The sequence below is a fragment of the Brassica rapa genome, chromosome A10 (genome assembly GCF_000309985.2).
Source record: "Brassica rapa cultivar Chiifu-401-42 chromosome A10, CAAS_Brap_v3.01, whole genome shotgun sequence".
NCBI lineage: Eukaryota > Viridiplantae > Streptophyta > Magnoliopsida > Brassicales > Brassicaceae > Brassica > Brassica rapa.
The window spans coordinates 13,516,766-13,532,034 of NC_024804.2; the positions used below are offsets into that span (position 1 = coordinate 13,516,766).

Sequence of the window (15,269 nt, forward strand, 5' to 3'; positions counted from 1 at the left end):
AAATACAACTGTAGAAATTATAGATACATAGATAATTACTGAATCGAATAGCACGGGAATAGATATGTTCTTCTAGAATGACCTTTTACATTTAGATATCAATATTTTTTGGAATTCAATTTATATTACCTACCAAATTTGACCGAGTAATGGGGTATGCATATGAATATGAATGCACAACCCTAGTTGAAAAAAGTAATACTTCCAAATTGCATTGAGATACTATAAACCGGCAAATTAGAAAGCAAATAGAAGAAAAGTATTATAAACCGGGCCGTTTGATCCAACGGCTGGTGTTTAGATTAGAAGACCAACGAAACGTCACCGTTTAGATTGTATAGTGGGTGGAGAGAGAAAGAAAGAAAGTCAATTATAAAAAAAAGAACGCGTCAACTTTTCGTAGTGGTGGTGGTGGGGGGGACTTAGGGATCAGACCGTGCACGTGACCGCACGGAAACTAAACCCGGACGTATTGCGCGTGACTAAACCGGATTAGATTAATCGACGACTGGTCCGGCTACCCTTTCTTTTGTGTGCGTTTCCTCTCCCAGAGAGGGGATCGATCTTTTTTTTCTTCTTTTTCCTTATTCCTGGGTGGAAAATCTTATCGACCTATAGAAAACCCTAATTTCTCATCAGTCTCCGATCCCTTTTGGTTTCTGTTTTGATTTTGTGAAATTTAGAACAGAGCTTTTTGCTTCTTGTTTGTGTCTGGGTGGTTCACGACATGGATTTGGAAGCTAGCTGTAAGGTATTTTATTTGTCTGAGAGATCGGTGCTTTATATGATGCGTTGTGGTTTGATATATAACGGATGTTTTCAAGAAAGCTTTGATTTGAATTCAGTTTATTCTTTACGACTATGAGTGTTTAAAACGAGATGTTCTCAAAGTTTAGTTCTTTTGGTTGTTGTTGTTGTTGTGTTGCAGGAGAAACTTTCATCTTTTAGGATAAAAGAGCTCAAGGATGTGCTTACTCAGCTTGGACTTTCGAAACAGGGGAAGAAACAGGTTATCATCTTTCTGCTGATTGTGTTTGTGGCTCTCACAGGGCACTGCTTAAATAGTCGTGGTGCCAACTTGGAGTATTGCCATTGTGAATGAAGTATCTGTTTTTTTTTTTTAAATCCTTTTGATTTTTTTTTGGTTAACAGGATCTTGTTGAGCGGGTCTTGACACATCTTTCTGACGGACAAGGTTAATTGAAACGCTTCTCTTTTGTTTATTCATGTCTTTGGTGTATTAAAACTCACTTCTCTCTTCGTTTCATTTGGACAGCCGCCAGGTTGTGGTCTAAAAAGAATACAATGGCGAGGGAAGACGTTGCAAAACTAGTGGATGATACATACAGGTGAGGGATCGTTTCTTTCAATGGATTTCTTGTTGAATTGCGGTTCGTTATTACCACAATGTTTTTTTTTTTTTTTTTTGTGTTCCGTAGGAAAATGCAAGTATCTGGGGCAAGTGATTTAGCATCAAAAGGACAAGTAAGTTCAGATACTAGTACTCTGAGAGTCAAGGGGGAGCCTGAAGATTCCTTTCGACAAGAAGTGAAAGTTCGATGTGTTTGTGGAAGTTCACTGGAGACTGACTCAATGATACAGGTAAATCTAGAGAAAAAAACTCTGTGCGTCTATTGCTGTTTGGCTGATGTTCATATCACTTTTGTGATGCTGAAAATTATGTTCTCTTCTTTTATTTTCGATTTCAGTGTGAGGATCCTAGATGCCATGTTTGGCAGCATGTTGGCTGTGTAATTGTCCCGGAAAAGTCAATGGATGCAAATCCGCCACTTCCTGAAACCTTTTATTGTGAAGTCTGTCGACTTACCCGAGCTGACCCGTAAGTAGTGTTTTCATAGAAGTTGGAATCTTGTGTAAAATCTCAATTGTTACTTTTTTTACATTAACAACTTTGGCTATCCATTAGGATTGTGTTTCACGGTTGTGTCTCCTACATGGTTTTCCTTGGGCAGGTTTTTGGTTACAGTGGCACATCCACTTTATCCAGTGAGGTTGACTCCAACTACCATCTCATCTGATGGGTAAGAACTTCATATTTTCCGTATTGCTCTCATTATAGACGTTAATATTGTTATTTTTTTTTAATATTTAGAAAGCGAAGTACTAGATAAGCTTATCCTAGATGGATACATCACCATCCGTTTCATCGTGCATTATATATGTTCATGTTTTTATTTCCTCAAACGATCTAAGTATCAAATCACGGCTCTGCTAGTCAGTTAACTTTCAACTAATCACATTTTTTTCCGTAGCTAGATGCGCACCTACTGAAATAAAACTGTTACCACCTTTTGTTTATTCTAATGCTCCGATCAAAACTTTTCCAGTACAACCCCAATGCAGAGTGTTGAGAGAACATTTCAAATCACAAGGTCAGACAAGGACTTGTTGGCCAAACAAGAGTACGATGTTCAGGTTGGGTTGGTTTTGCAGAAGTACTCAAACATGTAAAACTGTACCTACGTAAACGTTTCTAACTGGAATTTTACTTTTGTTCAGGCGTGGTGTATGCTTTTGAATGACAAAGTTGTCTTTAGGATGCAGTGGCCCCAATTTGCTGAACTACAGATCAATGGTATGACTGTGACATCCTCTCAAATAGGGAATGTGTTAGTTTTCTTGTTATTCTGATTGTATTCAATAAGAATGCTTTATATTTTCTGATATGCGATTCATGATACACCTTATCATTTCATAGGTATGCTTGTACGCACAATTAGCCGACCTGGGTCACAGCTTTTGGGGGCCAACGGCCGCGACGATGGACCTACTGTATGTTTTTTTATCCCTAACCCTTTTGACTGAAATATAGGAGTAGATCTCTTACATTGAAAGTCTTGGAATCAGTAGTGTAATTTGTTACCATCTCATTTTGCTATTTTGGCAGATAAAACCTTATATTAAGGATGGGATTAACAGAATAATCTTGAGCGGAGGTGACAGTCGGAGATTTTGTTTTGGAGTTAGACTTGTGAAGCGCCGGACTCTACAACAGGTACTGGTGACAGATATTGCATGAGAAATATTCGAAATGTTTGGCCGGTCTATGGCGGGTAATAAAGACATAAATGTTCAAAAAAAAAACATAAGGATCTTTTGAATATAGAAAGCACGAAATTAAATTGGCACTGGCAACTTACTTTCCCACAAAATATGTTCGGATTTCAAAATTTCCTGTCCTGTCCTTCTGTCCTCTATTTCATTCAGATAAGTAACTGATCGTGGTCTTGTGTGATACATGGTTTGCTAGATTAAGCTTTTTTGTATTGCAATTGCTAGCTAATGTGTTGTCTGTCTGAATGCTCAGGAATTCAGTTATAGTTATCCAAGTGGCTTCAAACTAACTCACTTTTCCCATCTAGGTTCTAAATTTAATTCCAGAAGAGACTAAAGGGGAGACGTTTGAAGATGCTCTAGCACGTGTACGACGCTGCATTGGAGGTGGAGGTGGAGATGATAATGCGGACAGTGATAGTGACATTGAAGTTGTTGCTGATTTCTTCGGTGTCAACCTCCGGTGTCCTGTAAGTTACTAATAGCTTGTAGCTCAGTTTTCATACTTGTTGCAGTCAAGTAACTGATGCTTACTATCTTCCTAGTGTATTTGGTGCTGTTTGTGTGTTTAATTGTCTTTCTGTTTGTCATTAGATGAGCGGTTCTAGGATAAAAGTTGCTGGGAGATTTTTACCCTGTGTGCACATGGGCGGGTTTGACCTTGAGGTGTTTGTGGAGTTGAATCAACGTTCCAGAAAGGCAGGTTTCTTATCCTTGTCTAAACATTTGGTTATTCATCTTGTTTTCTGACTTTGTTTGTTCTGTTGCCTTGTTAACATGCAGTGGCAGTGCCCTATTTGTTTGAAGAACTACTCAGTTGAACATGTAATCGTGGATCCTTATTTTAACCGTATCACTTCTAAGGTATACTTTTGGGGAATACACTAAAAATTAATGAATCTTTGTATCCACGTCATTGAATTATTCTCTTCCTGCACGACAGATGAAGCATTGTGATGAAGATGTGACTGAAATTGAAGTGAAACCTGATGGTTCTTGGCGTGTAAAGTCCAAAAAAGAGAGAGAGCTCTCTCAGTGGCACTTACCCGATGGTAGCCTTTGCCCCTCTGCTGATGAGGTTAAGCGGAAGATGGAAACGTTGATTCCGGTTAAACAAGAAGGTTTCTCAGATGGTCCAACTCCTCTGAAACTGGGCATAAGGAAGAATCGCAATGGTGTTTGGGAAGTTAGGAGACCTAATACAAATGGCCTTTCTTCCAGTAATAAGGTTGGGTATCAGGACAAGAATGTTATACCGATGAGTAGTAGTGCTACTGGAAGTGGTCGTGATCGTGATGATGCAAGCGTAAGCCAGGATGCTATTGGATCCTTTGACTTTGGAACCAATGGCATCGAACATGATTCCATTTCCATGAATGTCGATTCAAGTTATAACATTCCTGACAGAAACCAAGCTGGAGAGGATGTAAACAATGATGTTATTGTTCTAAGTGATTCTGATGAAGATAACGATGTAGTAATCACTACTCCTGGACCTTCATACAGTGGTTGTCGAGCCGATGGTGGGGTAAATTTTCCGTTGAACCCTTCTGGTATCATCAACTCATATAACGAGGACCCGCACACCATGGCTGGGGGAAGTTCACGCTTAGGTGGTTTCAACGATGACGATGAGTTTGTTACGCCCCTTTGGTCATTTCCTTCTGAAACTCCAGAAGCCCCTGGGTTCCCACTGTTCGGATGTGATACTGACGTTTCAGAAGGTTTACTTGGTTTGCATCATCATGGCGGCCCACTAAACTGTGGTCCTGAAATAAATGGAGATTATACCATGGCTCCTGAGACATCAATGGCATCTGAAGCAGTGGCGAACGATGGAGGCCTAGTTGACAATCCTCTTGCATTTGGTAGAGACGATCCTTCACTTCAAATATTTTTGCCAACGAAACCAGATGCTTCAGCTCAGAATGGTTTTATAAACCAAGCTGATATGTCAAATGGTATCCGCAGTGATGACTGGATTTCGCTAAGGCTAGGCGATAGCGCTGGTGGGAATCATGGAGAGGCTACTTCTGCAAACGGGCTCAACTCAAACCAGCAGATGTCGACAAGGGAAGGTTCTATCGATGCTACGACAGAGACTGGTGCGTTCCCTGACTAAGTCAAATTATATATGCTTTCCTGCAACCATCAAGGGCCCTGTAAATGTGGATCCTTTTCATGATGTTGCGTTTCTATTTTTCTTCATTTTATTGTAAACAATGGATGGAGAAAGATCTGTTTTAGTTTCTAAATGTAGCTTTAGCCGATCATTTATCTTTGACGATGTCCATTCTATCTGTAGTAGTCCATGTGGTACACTTACTGACTGTTAGTGCGTATTTGCAGCTTCGTTGCTTTTGGGTATGAATGACAACAACAAGGCAAAGAGGCAAAGATCAGATAAGCCATTTTCATTTCCTCGCCAGAAGCGTTCTGTAAGACCTCGGATGTTCCTCTCCATTGACTCAGATTCTGAGTGATATTTTGTTCTCTTCTCTCTCTCTCGGGATGATTCGGTGTTCCTTTTGATTCTTATTGCTATGCACAGAACAATCAACATGATCATCGGACAGCATACCGGAGTTAGCCATGATTTGCCTTGATTCTCTGTGCAGTCAAGCATCGAATTGGTAGTGACTATTTATCTCTTTATGTTGGTGATTCTCTTCAGTAACGGTTCAGAATCTTTGGCAAAGCAAAGCACAGAGGGTGATTTAGTTTTACTTAATAGGCAGAAAAAGTGGGCATAGGTGGTTCCGGGTTAAGTATACTCGAATAGTTTTTTCTTAATTAATTATTTTTTGGAAGATTATAAAAATTATTTGGGTGCCAGAAGCTATAGAGGCATGTAACGTTGTAAATTATGGGCTCCCTATTTTTTTTTATTATAAAAATCAGCTCTTATTGTGAAATAAGTTTTCATCATGCTTCTGGCCAAAGCCAGAATTATTGGTTAATTTGTTTATGTTTTCATCATTTCTCTTTCAAATCTACGGCAACTGTTTTAAAAAGTAATTTGTTTATGTTTTTGTTGGTTAATAATTCAGGTACAATATATCTGTATTTATTCAACACATTACTAATACTGATCTACGTGAAGATATGCCTCTTTGATAAACAAATATTTCTTTTTATTTGTAAGAGCCACATTTATTTAACAAAAGGTCATGAAAACAAATCTTTAAAATAATAATCTTCTTTAAAAAGTAATTTACTGAATTATAATAAAATTAATAATTATTTATAACTAGTAAATTTGGTTAAATTTATATAAAGTTTACAATACAAAATATTAATTAAGACATTATAGTGTATATCAAAGGTTATGAGAAGTATTTATTTACTTACTAAATAAATATTTATAATTGACTGATTATATAGATTCGTTGAATAATTAATATATGCTATTAATTTTAAAGAGAAAAATACAATGGAACAATAGTAGGTTCATATACTTCTTGAAATATATTAAATTGAAATGCAAAAAATAAATTGGCGTATTGGTCTTTTAAAAAATGAGAGTAAAATAATAATTATAAAAAAAATATAAATACATTTTATTTAGTTTTTTGAGTTAAAATATTATGTGTATTTCCCTGTGAATATAAACTTAAATATATTTTAAAATACAGCCATTAATTTTTATAATATTTTGTTTTGGTGTTTTTATTTTTATTTTAAAATAAATTTATATTAGTTTAATTTTAGTGATACTTATGATATTTTTACTTTATTTGTTTCTAAAAATATTTTATCATTAATGATTTATTTGAATCTAAAAACAAAAACCAAAATATAATCACCAATCAAGTTTTTCAAAAAGCTAAAATCTACAGCAAAATCAAAATCAAAAACAAAAAACTAAAATCTAAAAACTAAAAACCAAAAACTACAATCTAAAAACCAAATAAACAATCATCACCTAATTACACTCGGGTTCTAGTCTTTACAGTAAATTTAACATTTTCACAACTTGTATTTTTATCTTGCCCATAGCCAATAATACTCAGTAGTCAATTTTTGGGTCAGATTCAGATCATATCTTTCTATACTTTCTTTTGGAACTTTTTTAAAAGTACATCTTTTATAATACCACTTTTAACATTTCTGTTAGTTAATTACTATTTCCAAAAACTACAATTAAACTAAATAGAAATTAACCAAACTATCTTTAGCCTGAAAATCTTAAAACATAAAAAACAAATCGTCTTTGCCTCCATTTTTGTTTCGAGGAAGGGCCTCCACTGCAAGAAGAAAATGTCATAGCAAACAAAACTATTTCACACGTAATTTCTTCTTTCAAATTTCAGATTCAACAAATATATATGATAAATGATTTCAAATAACCTCAAAACAAGTTTTTGTTCCCAAACTATTTTTCAGAAATCAAAATGATCAAAATAAGTTTTATTATAGATGTAAATAACAATTATACATCTCCTCTACAGATATATAGAAACTTAATATTTTTTTTTAATTTTTAAAAAAAAAAATTGAATTTTTTTTTATCAATTCTTATTTCCTAAACTGTTTTTCAAATTTTTGTGAAAACATTTTTTCTTTTCCAAAATTATTTTCAGGAAAAAATGATCTTAAAAGTGTTGGAATACAATTCTAAATATGTATGATACCTATTCAATTTGAGTTTACAAAGGCCTTTATGAATAAGTATAAAATCTTCCTAAAATATAGGAAAATATTGATAAACATGTATAATATCTTCATAAAATTTAGATTTTTTTTATAAATGTGTATTTAGGAAAACCTTCATTAATATATATTTATGAATATTTTACTGAATTAGAATTATATGCAAATTTAGGAATAAATTCCAAAAATATAAGTATAAGTTATATTCAAAAAATATGTTTACAAATTTATGAAATTATTCATTAATTTATATTTTTTTTACAAAGTCAGGAAGATATCATCACGTTTAAGAAGGTCTCTAACTCTCTATAAATATATGTTTTTTAAACTTGTTCTAAAAAAAATCAAAAAAAAATATTTCGATTTTTATATTTTGTATTTTTAATATTTAATATTTTAATTTATTTATATTTATCTAATAAATAATAAATTAAAATTATAAATGAGTATAAATATATCATTTATACCTTTAATGAAACATATTTGGTCAATTTGATTTTTTTGGGGACTATTTAGGGGGAAAAAGCTAAAAAGAAACTATTTAAGAGATTTTCCCAATATATATCTTACTTTTTATTAATTTTAGTTTTATAACCTTTGAATCTATCTTTCTAATTAAAATCTGCACAATTTATGGTTGCTTGATTTTTGAGATAAGATCTAAGATAGTTTATGTGTTATTTTGATTTTTCTTATGTAATTGCTGATATTTTTTTATTTTACTGTGATTTTGGAGAAGATAATACAATAGAAAAGCTTTAGTTCAACATTTTATATAGTTAGTTTCTAAATACATATAGAATACTTGCAATATAGTTTATAAACAAGACCATATAAATGATGTATAAAGTCTATACATAAAACCAAAATATGTTTATGCAATCTTATAATATTTTATATACAAACATTTCTTATAAAACCTTATAAACATAAATATAATGGTTTATCATATCTTATAAATGAGTTTATAAAGTCTTAGGAAATTGTGTGAAAGTGTTATACAATCTTATTAAAGTCTTATAAACATTCTAAAACTTTAAAAACCGATTTATAAAATTTTATATGTGTGATTATAAATCTTATATACAACCATATATGTGTATATTATAAAAAATTAAGAGAAGAAGTAGACTGACTGAATTGAGATTCAAAGTATAAATAATTTAAAGGGTTTACAATATTGTATTACACATAATTTACTAATCTATACTTTATGAAAATGTTCTATTATAGGGCACACAAATCATTTATAATAAGTTATAAATCTAGCTAAGTTGATCTCAAATTATCTTATAAGAAATTAAGTCGATTATAAACTTTGTAAATCCATACAAGATGTTATAAATCTTATGAAACCTTATAGATGTATTACATAAAAGCAGAAACATATTGATGTACTACAGTAGCTATGGATCGTGATACTGAAAGCAATAGAAGAAGGTCGCATAGTGTTGTCTTCTTTAACAATCAGATGAAGGAACCAACTACTTTAAAAAGCTCATCTTCTTCTGAGGACACATGAGTTGTTATGTCTTCATAATTGGTCTGCACCGTAGCTCATAAAAAGGAAGGGACTTTGGTGAGGTCCTGATCAATATTAGATTGAACAACCATATGCGTTGAAGACCACGTTTACAACAGAGGTAAGAACATCCTGACAAGAAATTAGATTTAAATTATCAAAAAAAAAAAGAAACTAGACTTAAACTTGAGAGGACATAATCTACCTAACTAGACTAAAACGTTTTCCGACCATGCACGTGGGTTATGTTCCTACGTTAAATAGCAAACATCTTATTGCTTATAACCTTAAACAGAAATTCAACATAGTTCTTATGGCTTGTAGCCCATTCTATACGTTGATACTTTTCACTTATCTCGCTCAAATCATCAAGTATAGTTTAGTTTTTCCAAAGTACACGATGTTAATCAAGTTTTGGTGAGATAACATGGCAGATTCAGGAAAATTCCCTCTACTTTCATATAGTAGATTGGTTTCTATTAGTGATACAAAAAATATATTGTATAATGGAATACAGTTGGTTAATATGTTATTATATATGTAGTATTGATGAATATAAATGCAAAATAACTTAATTTTTGAGTTTAAATGTTTTTGTAAGAATACTAGTTTTTTGTCAATTGATACATTTAAAAGTACTCTAATTTTATTGATATTTCTTACACCATCATATATGTCAATTTATTTAGAAAGAAATTTTTATCATTTAACAAATACGGAAATATCACATATAATGAGGTGGCGGATTTTGTTACATTGTACCAAGTGAAATGAAAATACTATAGTCAAATAAATATACATTTCATACCTTATACAATGGAATATAAAGATATTGCAATATCTCAAATTGGAAAAAAATAATATTTAATCATAGAATATAATATTTTAGATTTGATATTACTCTTAGATAACTCTTAATATTAATTGTTGGTATGTAATATTTTGATATAAATAAATGAAAGTTGCAAGGTAAACATCGATTCATATTTTCTTTTCCAAATACCAAAAAACATGGCAAAAAAAAGTAAAGGTCGCCAGAGGATCACAATGGCCAAGATGGAAAATGAGAGTAACCTTCAAGTTACTTTTTCGAAAAGAAGATCCGGCCTTTTCAAAAAAGCTAGTGAGCTTAATACACTTTGTGGTGCAGATATCGCCATTGTTGTGTTCTCACCTGGTGGAAAAGTCTATTCTTTTGGTCATCCAAGTGTGGAGATCGTGCTTAACCGGTTCAAAAATATCAACCAGCCAACTCTTAACCAAAACAACAACATGCGACTTAATGAAGCGCGTCCGAATGATGCCATTCGGGTTATGAACGACTTTCTTACTCAGGTGACTTTTATCATATTATTCAATATATTATTATGTTTTATATAAATGACAAAAACCCTAATGTTGAGTTCAAATATTTTTAATATTTATGTACATGTTAGTTTTCACAAATAACTAATATAATATACAGTAAAGTTATGTGTGTTTCTCTGTATATAAAATATATTCGTGTACTGGCGTGTAATAATGTAGAAATTAATGTCATATTATATATATATTGATATATGTAGACAGTGTTATCTAATTCTCTTAATATAAACATACAAGTTTATTTTGGAGGAATTAATATGAGATGCTACCAAATATATTATTTTGAACATTTATTTGAAAATAAATTATTTAATATTTGCAGGTGATGAATGATTTGGAATTAGCAAAAAAGAAAAATGAAGAATTAAAAAAAATGAGAAAAAACTCGAAAATGCCTGTGAATTGGTGGGAAGATCCCGTTGAAGAACTTGACTTAGCTCATGCCAAAGAGTTTAAAAGTTTACTGGAAAAGTTGAAAAGTTATGTTACAGAGGAGGCCTCCAAACATTTCCAAGCAATCTTTCCTCAGCCAAACTTCTATGGCGGAAGTTCCAGTGGTGCTCCTTTTAGGGATGGTGGTTATATCAGCCCTAATTTGGACCCGAGTGAAAGAAGAATGTTCAACATGAATGCATACTACAACCAGAACATGTATCCTCCTAATTATCCATTACCGTATGGAAACAATAATTATGCGGGAGGATTTGTTCCAGAATACAATTTAAACTACATGCATGGGTTTAATCAGTACCGGAACCAAAACCAAAATCTGAGTTTTAAAGAAGAAGGCATCTCCGAGAATGAATGCCATCAAGATGGCCCTCCTCCTCATCTTTGATCTGATTGTGACTGATCGTTTCTATATGATCCAGTGGAGTATCTAGACAAAAAAATGTTTTATCCTCATTTCTTCTTAGTATGTTGTGTTTTTCTCCTTTATGTTGTATTTTTCTCAGATTTGGTGTCTTTTGTTTTCAATAAAAACAGATTTATTTTTCTCAAAATACACATGAAAATTTATCGTGAAAAGATACCAAGTATAAATAAATTGTCTTACATTGTCTTTTGTATCCAAGGAAATGTATAATAGATACTACACTATTTTATAAGAATATAAAGACTATAAAATTCAATGAAATAATATTAAAGAAAATATAATAGATGAAAGCAAAATCCTCCATATTTTTCATGATCCTTAAAAACACGCAGATTCCATATCAAACAAACTTAAGAGTACCCAGAATCCTCCATTGTGATATAGAATATATACAACCTTTACTCAGAAAAGACTGGCTTTGCTTGGTTATGTGTATAAGAAGTAATTTCCAAAACATATATAGACTAGATATCAAGTATGAAAAGTGTATGTTTATTGACTGTGTGAGAAGATACAATATTGTTAAGGGGTATTGATTAACAAGAGTATTGAGGTTAAAGGTTCGTTATCAAAGAATTCAGATCCCCCTCCTCTCGTTTTTGATCTTTATTTATAGGTTTTGAGAGGTGATCTTAACGGCTACGCTATTTTCGACGGGTATTGGGTGCCATAGTGATCATCTTTAATGCTTTGAATTTTGTTTAACTCTTGTTTGACTGTATTACCTCAGCATGGACCGTCTCATAGCTCGGGATATGCCTATTTCATGAGTCTTATATCTTCTTATAGCCCGAGTGACACTGGATTGGACTCTCGGATCAGGTTTGAATTGGAGTGAAACTCACCTTTAATATAGATGTTTATAAATGAAATTACAAGAGTGATGATGCAGAACCTATGACTTAAGGGTCTAACCAACTCATAAATGTGAAAACAAGATGGATAAATAGAGATTTTCAGCAATGTCAAAAAAAAATAGAAGATTTAGCCGGAAAAATGGCATATTCATTATATATAATTTTAGTCGATTCATATAAGAACAAACATATTGTACCTGAACTGTTAAAAGATTCAAATATAACACATAAATTTTAAATTTAGTACTTAACTGAGTTGATCTAAATAAAAATTAGTCAAACATACGTAGTTTTAAAAATAAATTATTTTTATATAATATATGATATTCACACCCACTGAAACTAATCTTTACCAGTTAAACTACTATTTTTGGTTGGTATTATGGTTAAAACATATTTATAAATTTTGTCATCATTTGCTGACGACATTTAATGTGTTTTAACCGTAATACAAATATATTATACTTACCCCAATCTGAGCAGTTAAAAAATTCAAATATAACGAATAAATTTTAACTTTAGTGCTTAATTGAGTTGATATAAATGGAAATTAGTCAAACATACATAGTTTTAAAATAAATTGTTTCTTTACAAAATATGAGGATTTAAGCCAATTAAAACAAACTTTTACCGTTCAAACTACCATGTTTGGTTGGTATTATGGTTAAAAGACATTTATTAATTTTGTCATTATTTTTTTATGACATTTAATGTGTTTTAAACATAATACAAACATATTATACTTTACTCAATTTGAGCAGTTAAAAGATTCAAATATAACAAAAAAAATTTAAGTTTAGTGCTTAACTGACTTGATCTAAATCAAATTAGTCAAACATACATAATTTTAAAAATAAAATGTTTTTATATAATATATGAGATTCAAATCCAGTGATTCAAATATTTACCAGTTAAACTACCATGTTTGGTTAGTATTATAGTTAAAACATATTTATTAATTTTGTTATCATTTGACGACATTTAATGTGTTTTAACCATAACACAAACATATTGTACTTTTACTCAATCTGAACAGTTAAAAGATTCAAATATAATGAATAAATTTTAACTTTAGTGCTTAACTGAGTTGATCTAAACGAAAAGTAGTCAAACATAGGTAGTGTTAAAAACAAATTGTTTCTTTACAAAATATGAGGATTCAAATCCACTGAAAACAAAGTTTTACTAGTCAAGCGAGACAATGTTTGATTGGCGTTATGGCTAAAACACATTTATTAATATAACGCAACCTGAGCAGTTAAAATATTCAAATATAACACATAAATTTTAATTTTAGTGTTTAACTGAGCTTACTAAATGAAAATTAGTCAAATATACGTAGTTTTAAAAATAAATTGTTTTTATTATAATATATGAGATTCAAACCTACTGAAACAATGTTTACCAGTTAAAGTACCATGTTTGGTTGGTATTATGATTAAAACATATTTATTAATTTTGTCTTCATTTACCGACAACATTTAATGTGTTTTAACCACAATATAAACATATTGCAGTTTACCCAATCTGAGCAGTTAAAAGATTTAAATATAACAATTTTTTTTAACTTTAGTGTTTAATTGAGTTGATCTAAATGGAAAGTCAAACATACGTAGTTTTAATAATAAATTGTTTCTTTACAAAATATAAAGATTTAAGTCAATTAAAACACTTTTACCGGTCAAGCTACCATGTTTGGTTGGTATTATGGTTAAAAGACATTTATTAATTTTGTCATTATTTGCTGACGACATTTAATGTGTACTAAACATAATACATATATTGTACTTTACTCAAACTGAGCAGTTAAAAGATTCAAATATAACGAATAAATTTTAACTTTAGTGCTTAATTGAGTTGATTTAAATGAAAATTAGTCAAACATACGTAATTTAAAAAAAAAAAAAATTATATAATATATGAGATGGAAACCCACTGAAACAAATATTTACCAGTTAAACTACCATGTTTGGTTAGTATTATAGTTAAAACATATTTATTAATTTTGTCATCATTTGAAGACATTTAATGTGTTTTAGCCATAGCACAAACATATTATAATTTTACTCAATCTGAACAATTAAAAGATTCAAATATAACGAATAAATTTGAACTTTAGCGCTTAACTGAGTTGATCTAAATGAAAATTAGTCAAACATACGTAGTTTTAAAACAAATTGTTTCTTTACAAAATATGGGGATTCAGACCCACTGAAACAAACTTTTACTGGTCAAGCGAAACAATGTTTGGTTGGCATTATGGTTAAAACACATTTATTAATATAACTCAACCCGAGTAGTTAAAAGATTCAAATATAACACATAAATTTTAATTTTAGTGCGTAACTGAGTTGATCTAAATGAAAATTAGTCAAACATACGTAGTTTTAAAACAAATTGTTTCTTTACAAAATATGGGGATTCAGACCCACTGAAACAAACTTTTACTGGTCAAGCGAAACAATGTTTGGTTGGCATTATGGTTAAAACACATTTATTAATATAACTCAACCCGAGTAGTTAAAAGATTCAAATATAACACATAAATTTTAATTTTAGTGCGTAACTGAGTTGATCTAAATGAAAATTACTCAAACATACGTAGTTTTAAAAATAAATTGTTTTTATATAATATATGAGATTCAAACCTACTGAAACAATCTTTACCAGTTAAACTATCATGTTTGGTTGATATTATGGTTAAAACATATTTATTAATTTTGTCGTCATTTGCTGACAACATTTAATGTGTTTTAACCACAATATAAACATATTGTAGTTTACCCAATCTGAGTAGTTAAAAGATTTAAATGTAATGACTTTTTTTAACTTTAGTGGTTAGTTGAGTTGATCTAAATGGAAAGTCAAACATACGTAGTTTTAAAAATAATTTGTTTCTTTACAAAATATGGAGATTTAA

At 31.1% G+C, this 15,269-nt stretch overlaps 2 protein-coding genes and 1 long non-coding RNA gene across 6 annotated transcripts; 2 read left to right on the forward strand and 1 right to left on the reverse strand.

Moving 5' to 3' along the window:
- Nucleotides 1–438: 438 nt before the first annotated feature.
- Nucleotides 439–5,990, forward strand: LOC103845461 (E3 SUMO-protein ligase SIZ1). Of its 4 annotated transcripts, XR_004452365.1 has the most exons (18): nucleotides 439–751; nucleotides 929–1,009; nucleotides 1,153–1,195; nucleotides 1,277–1,349; nucleotides 1,440–1,602; nucleotides 1,710–1,840; nucleotides 1,974–2,042; nucleotides 2,349–2,436; nucleotides 2,521–2,596; nucleotides 2,720–2,793; nucleotides 2,909–3,016; nucleotides 3,384–3,545; nucleotides 3,670–3,774; nucleotides 3,859–3,939; nucleotides 4,019–4,943; nucleotides 5,047–5,180; nucleotides 5,425–5,513; nucleotides 5,627–5,990. XR_004452365.1 is itself a non-coding variant. In XM_009122327.3 (17 exons), exons 1-17 carry the CDS (start codon nucleotides 728–730, stop codon nucleotides 5,663–5,665), a joined length of 2,568 nt encoding a protein of 855 aa, XP_009120575.1. In that variant the 5' UTR covers nucleotides 439–727; the 3' UTR covers nucleotides 5,666–5,990. The 4 variants fall into 4 exon arrangements, 2 of the variants coding, with proteins under 2 accessions (XP_009120575.1, XP_009120574.1); XR_004452364.1 differs by having other exon boundaries at nucleotides 5,425–5,990; XM_009122327.3 differs by having other exon boundaries at nucleotides 4,019–5,180.
- LOC117128929 lies at nucleotides 5,723–9,549 on the reverse strand. Its single transcript, XR_004452366.1, has 2 exons — nucleotides 9,456–9,549; nucleotides 5,723–9,382 (listed from the first exon to the last, which is right to left on the reverse strand). It is a non-coding gene; the product is annotated as an uncharacterized LOC117128929 (long non-coding RNA).
- Nucleotides 9,550–10,019: 470 nt separating this feature from the next.
- On the forward strand, nucleotides 10,020–14,957 carry LOC103845462 (agamous-like MADS-box protein AGL62). Its single transcript, XM_009122329.2, has 2 exons — nucleotides 10,020–10,585; nucleotides 10,938–14,957. Exons 1-2 carry the CDS (start codon nucleotides 10,262–10,264, stop codon nucleotides 11,451–11,453), a joined length of 840 nt encoding a protein of 279 aa, XP_009120577.1. The 5' UTR covers nucleotides 10,020–10,261; the 3' UTR covers nucleotides 11,454–14,957.
- The last annotated feature ends 312 nt before the right edge of the window (nucleotides 14,958–15,269 follow it).

Coding starts and splice junctions, on each gene's coding strand:
- LOC103845461 (XM_009122326.3), top strand. CDS start 728: ATGGATTTGGAAGCTAGCTGTAAG. Junction 2,794..2,908: donor GCCGCGACGATGGACCTACT/GTATGTTTTTTT, acceptor CTATTTTGGCAG/ATAAAACCTTATATTAAGGA. Junction 3,940..4,018: donor TTAACCGTATCACTTCTAAG/GTATACTTTTGG, acceptor CCTGCACGACAG/ATGAAGCATTGTGATGAAGA.
- LOC103845462 (XM_009122329.2), top strand. CDS start 10,262: ATGGCAAAAAAAAGTAAAGGTCGCCAGAGGATCACAATGGCCAAGATG. Junction 10,586..10,937: donor TGAACGACTTTCTTACTCAG/GTGACTTTTATC, acceptor TAATATTTGCAG/GTGATGAATGATTTGGAATT.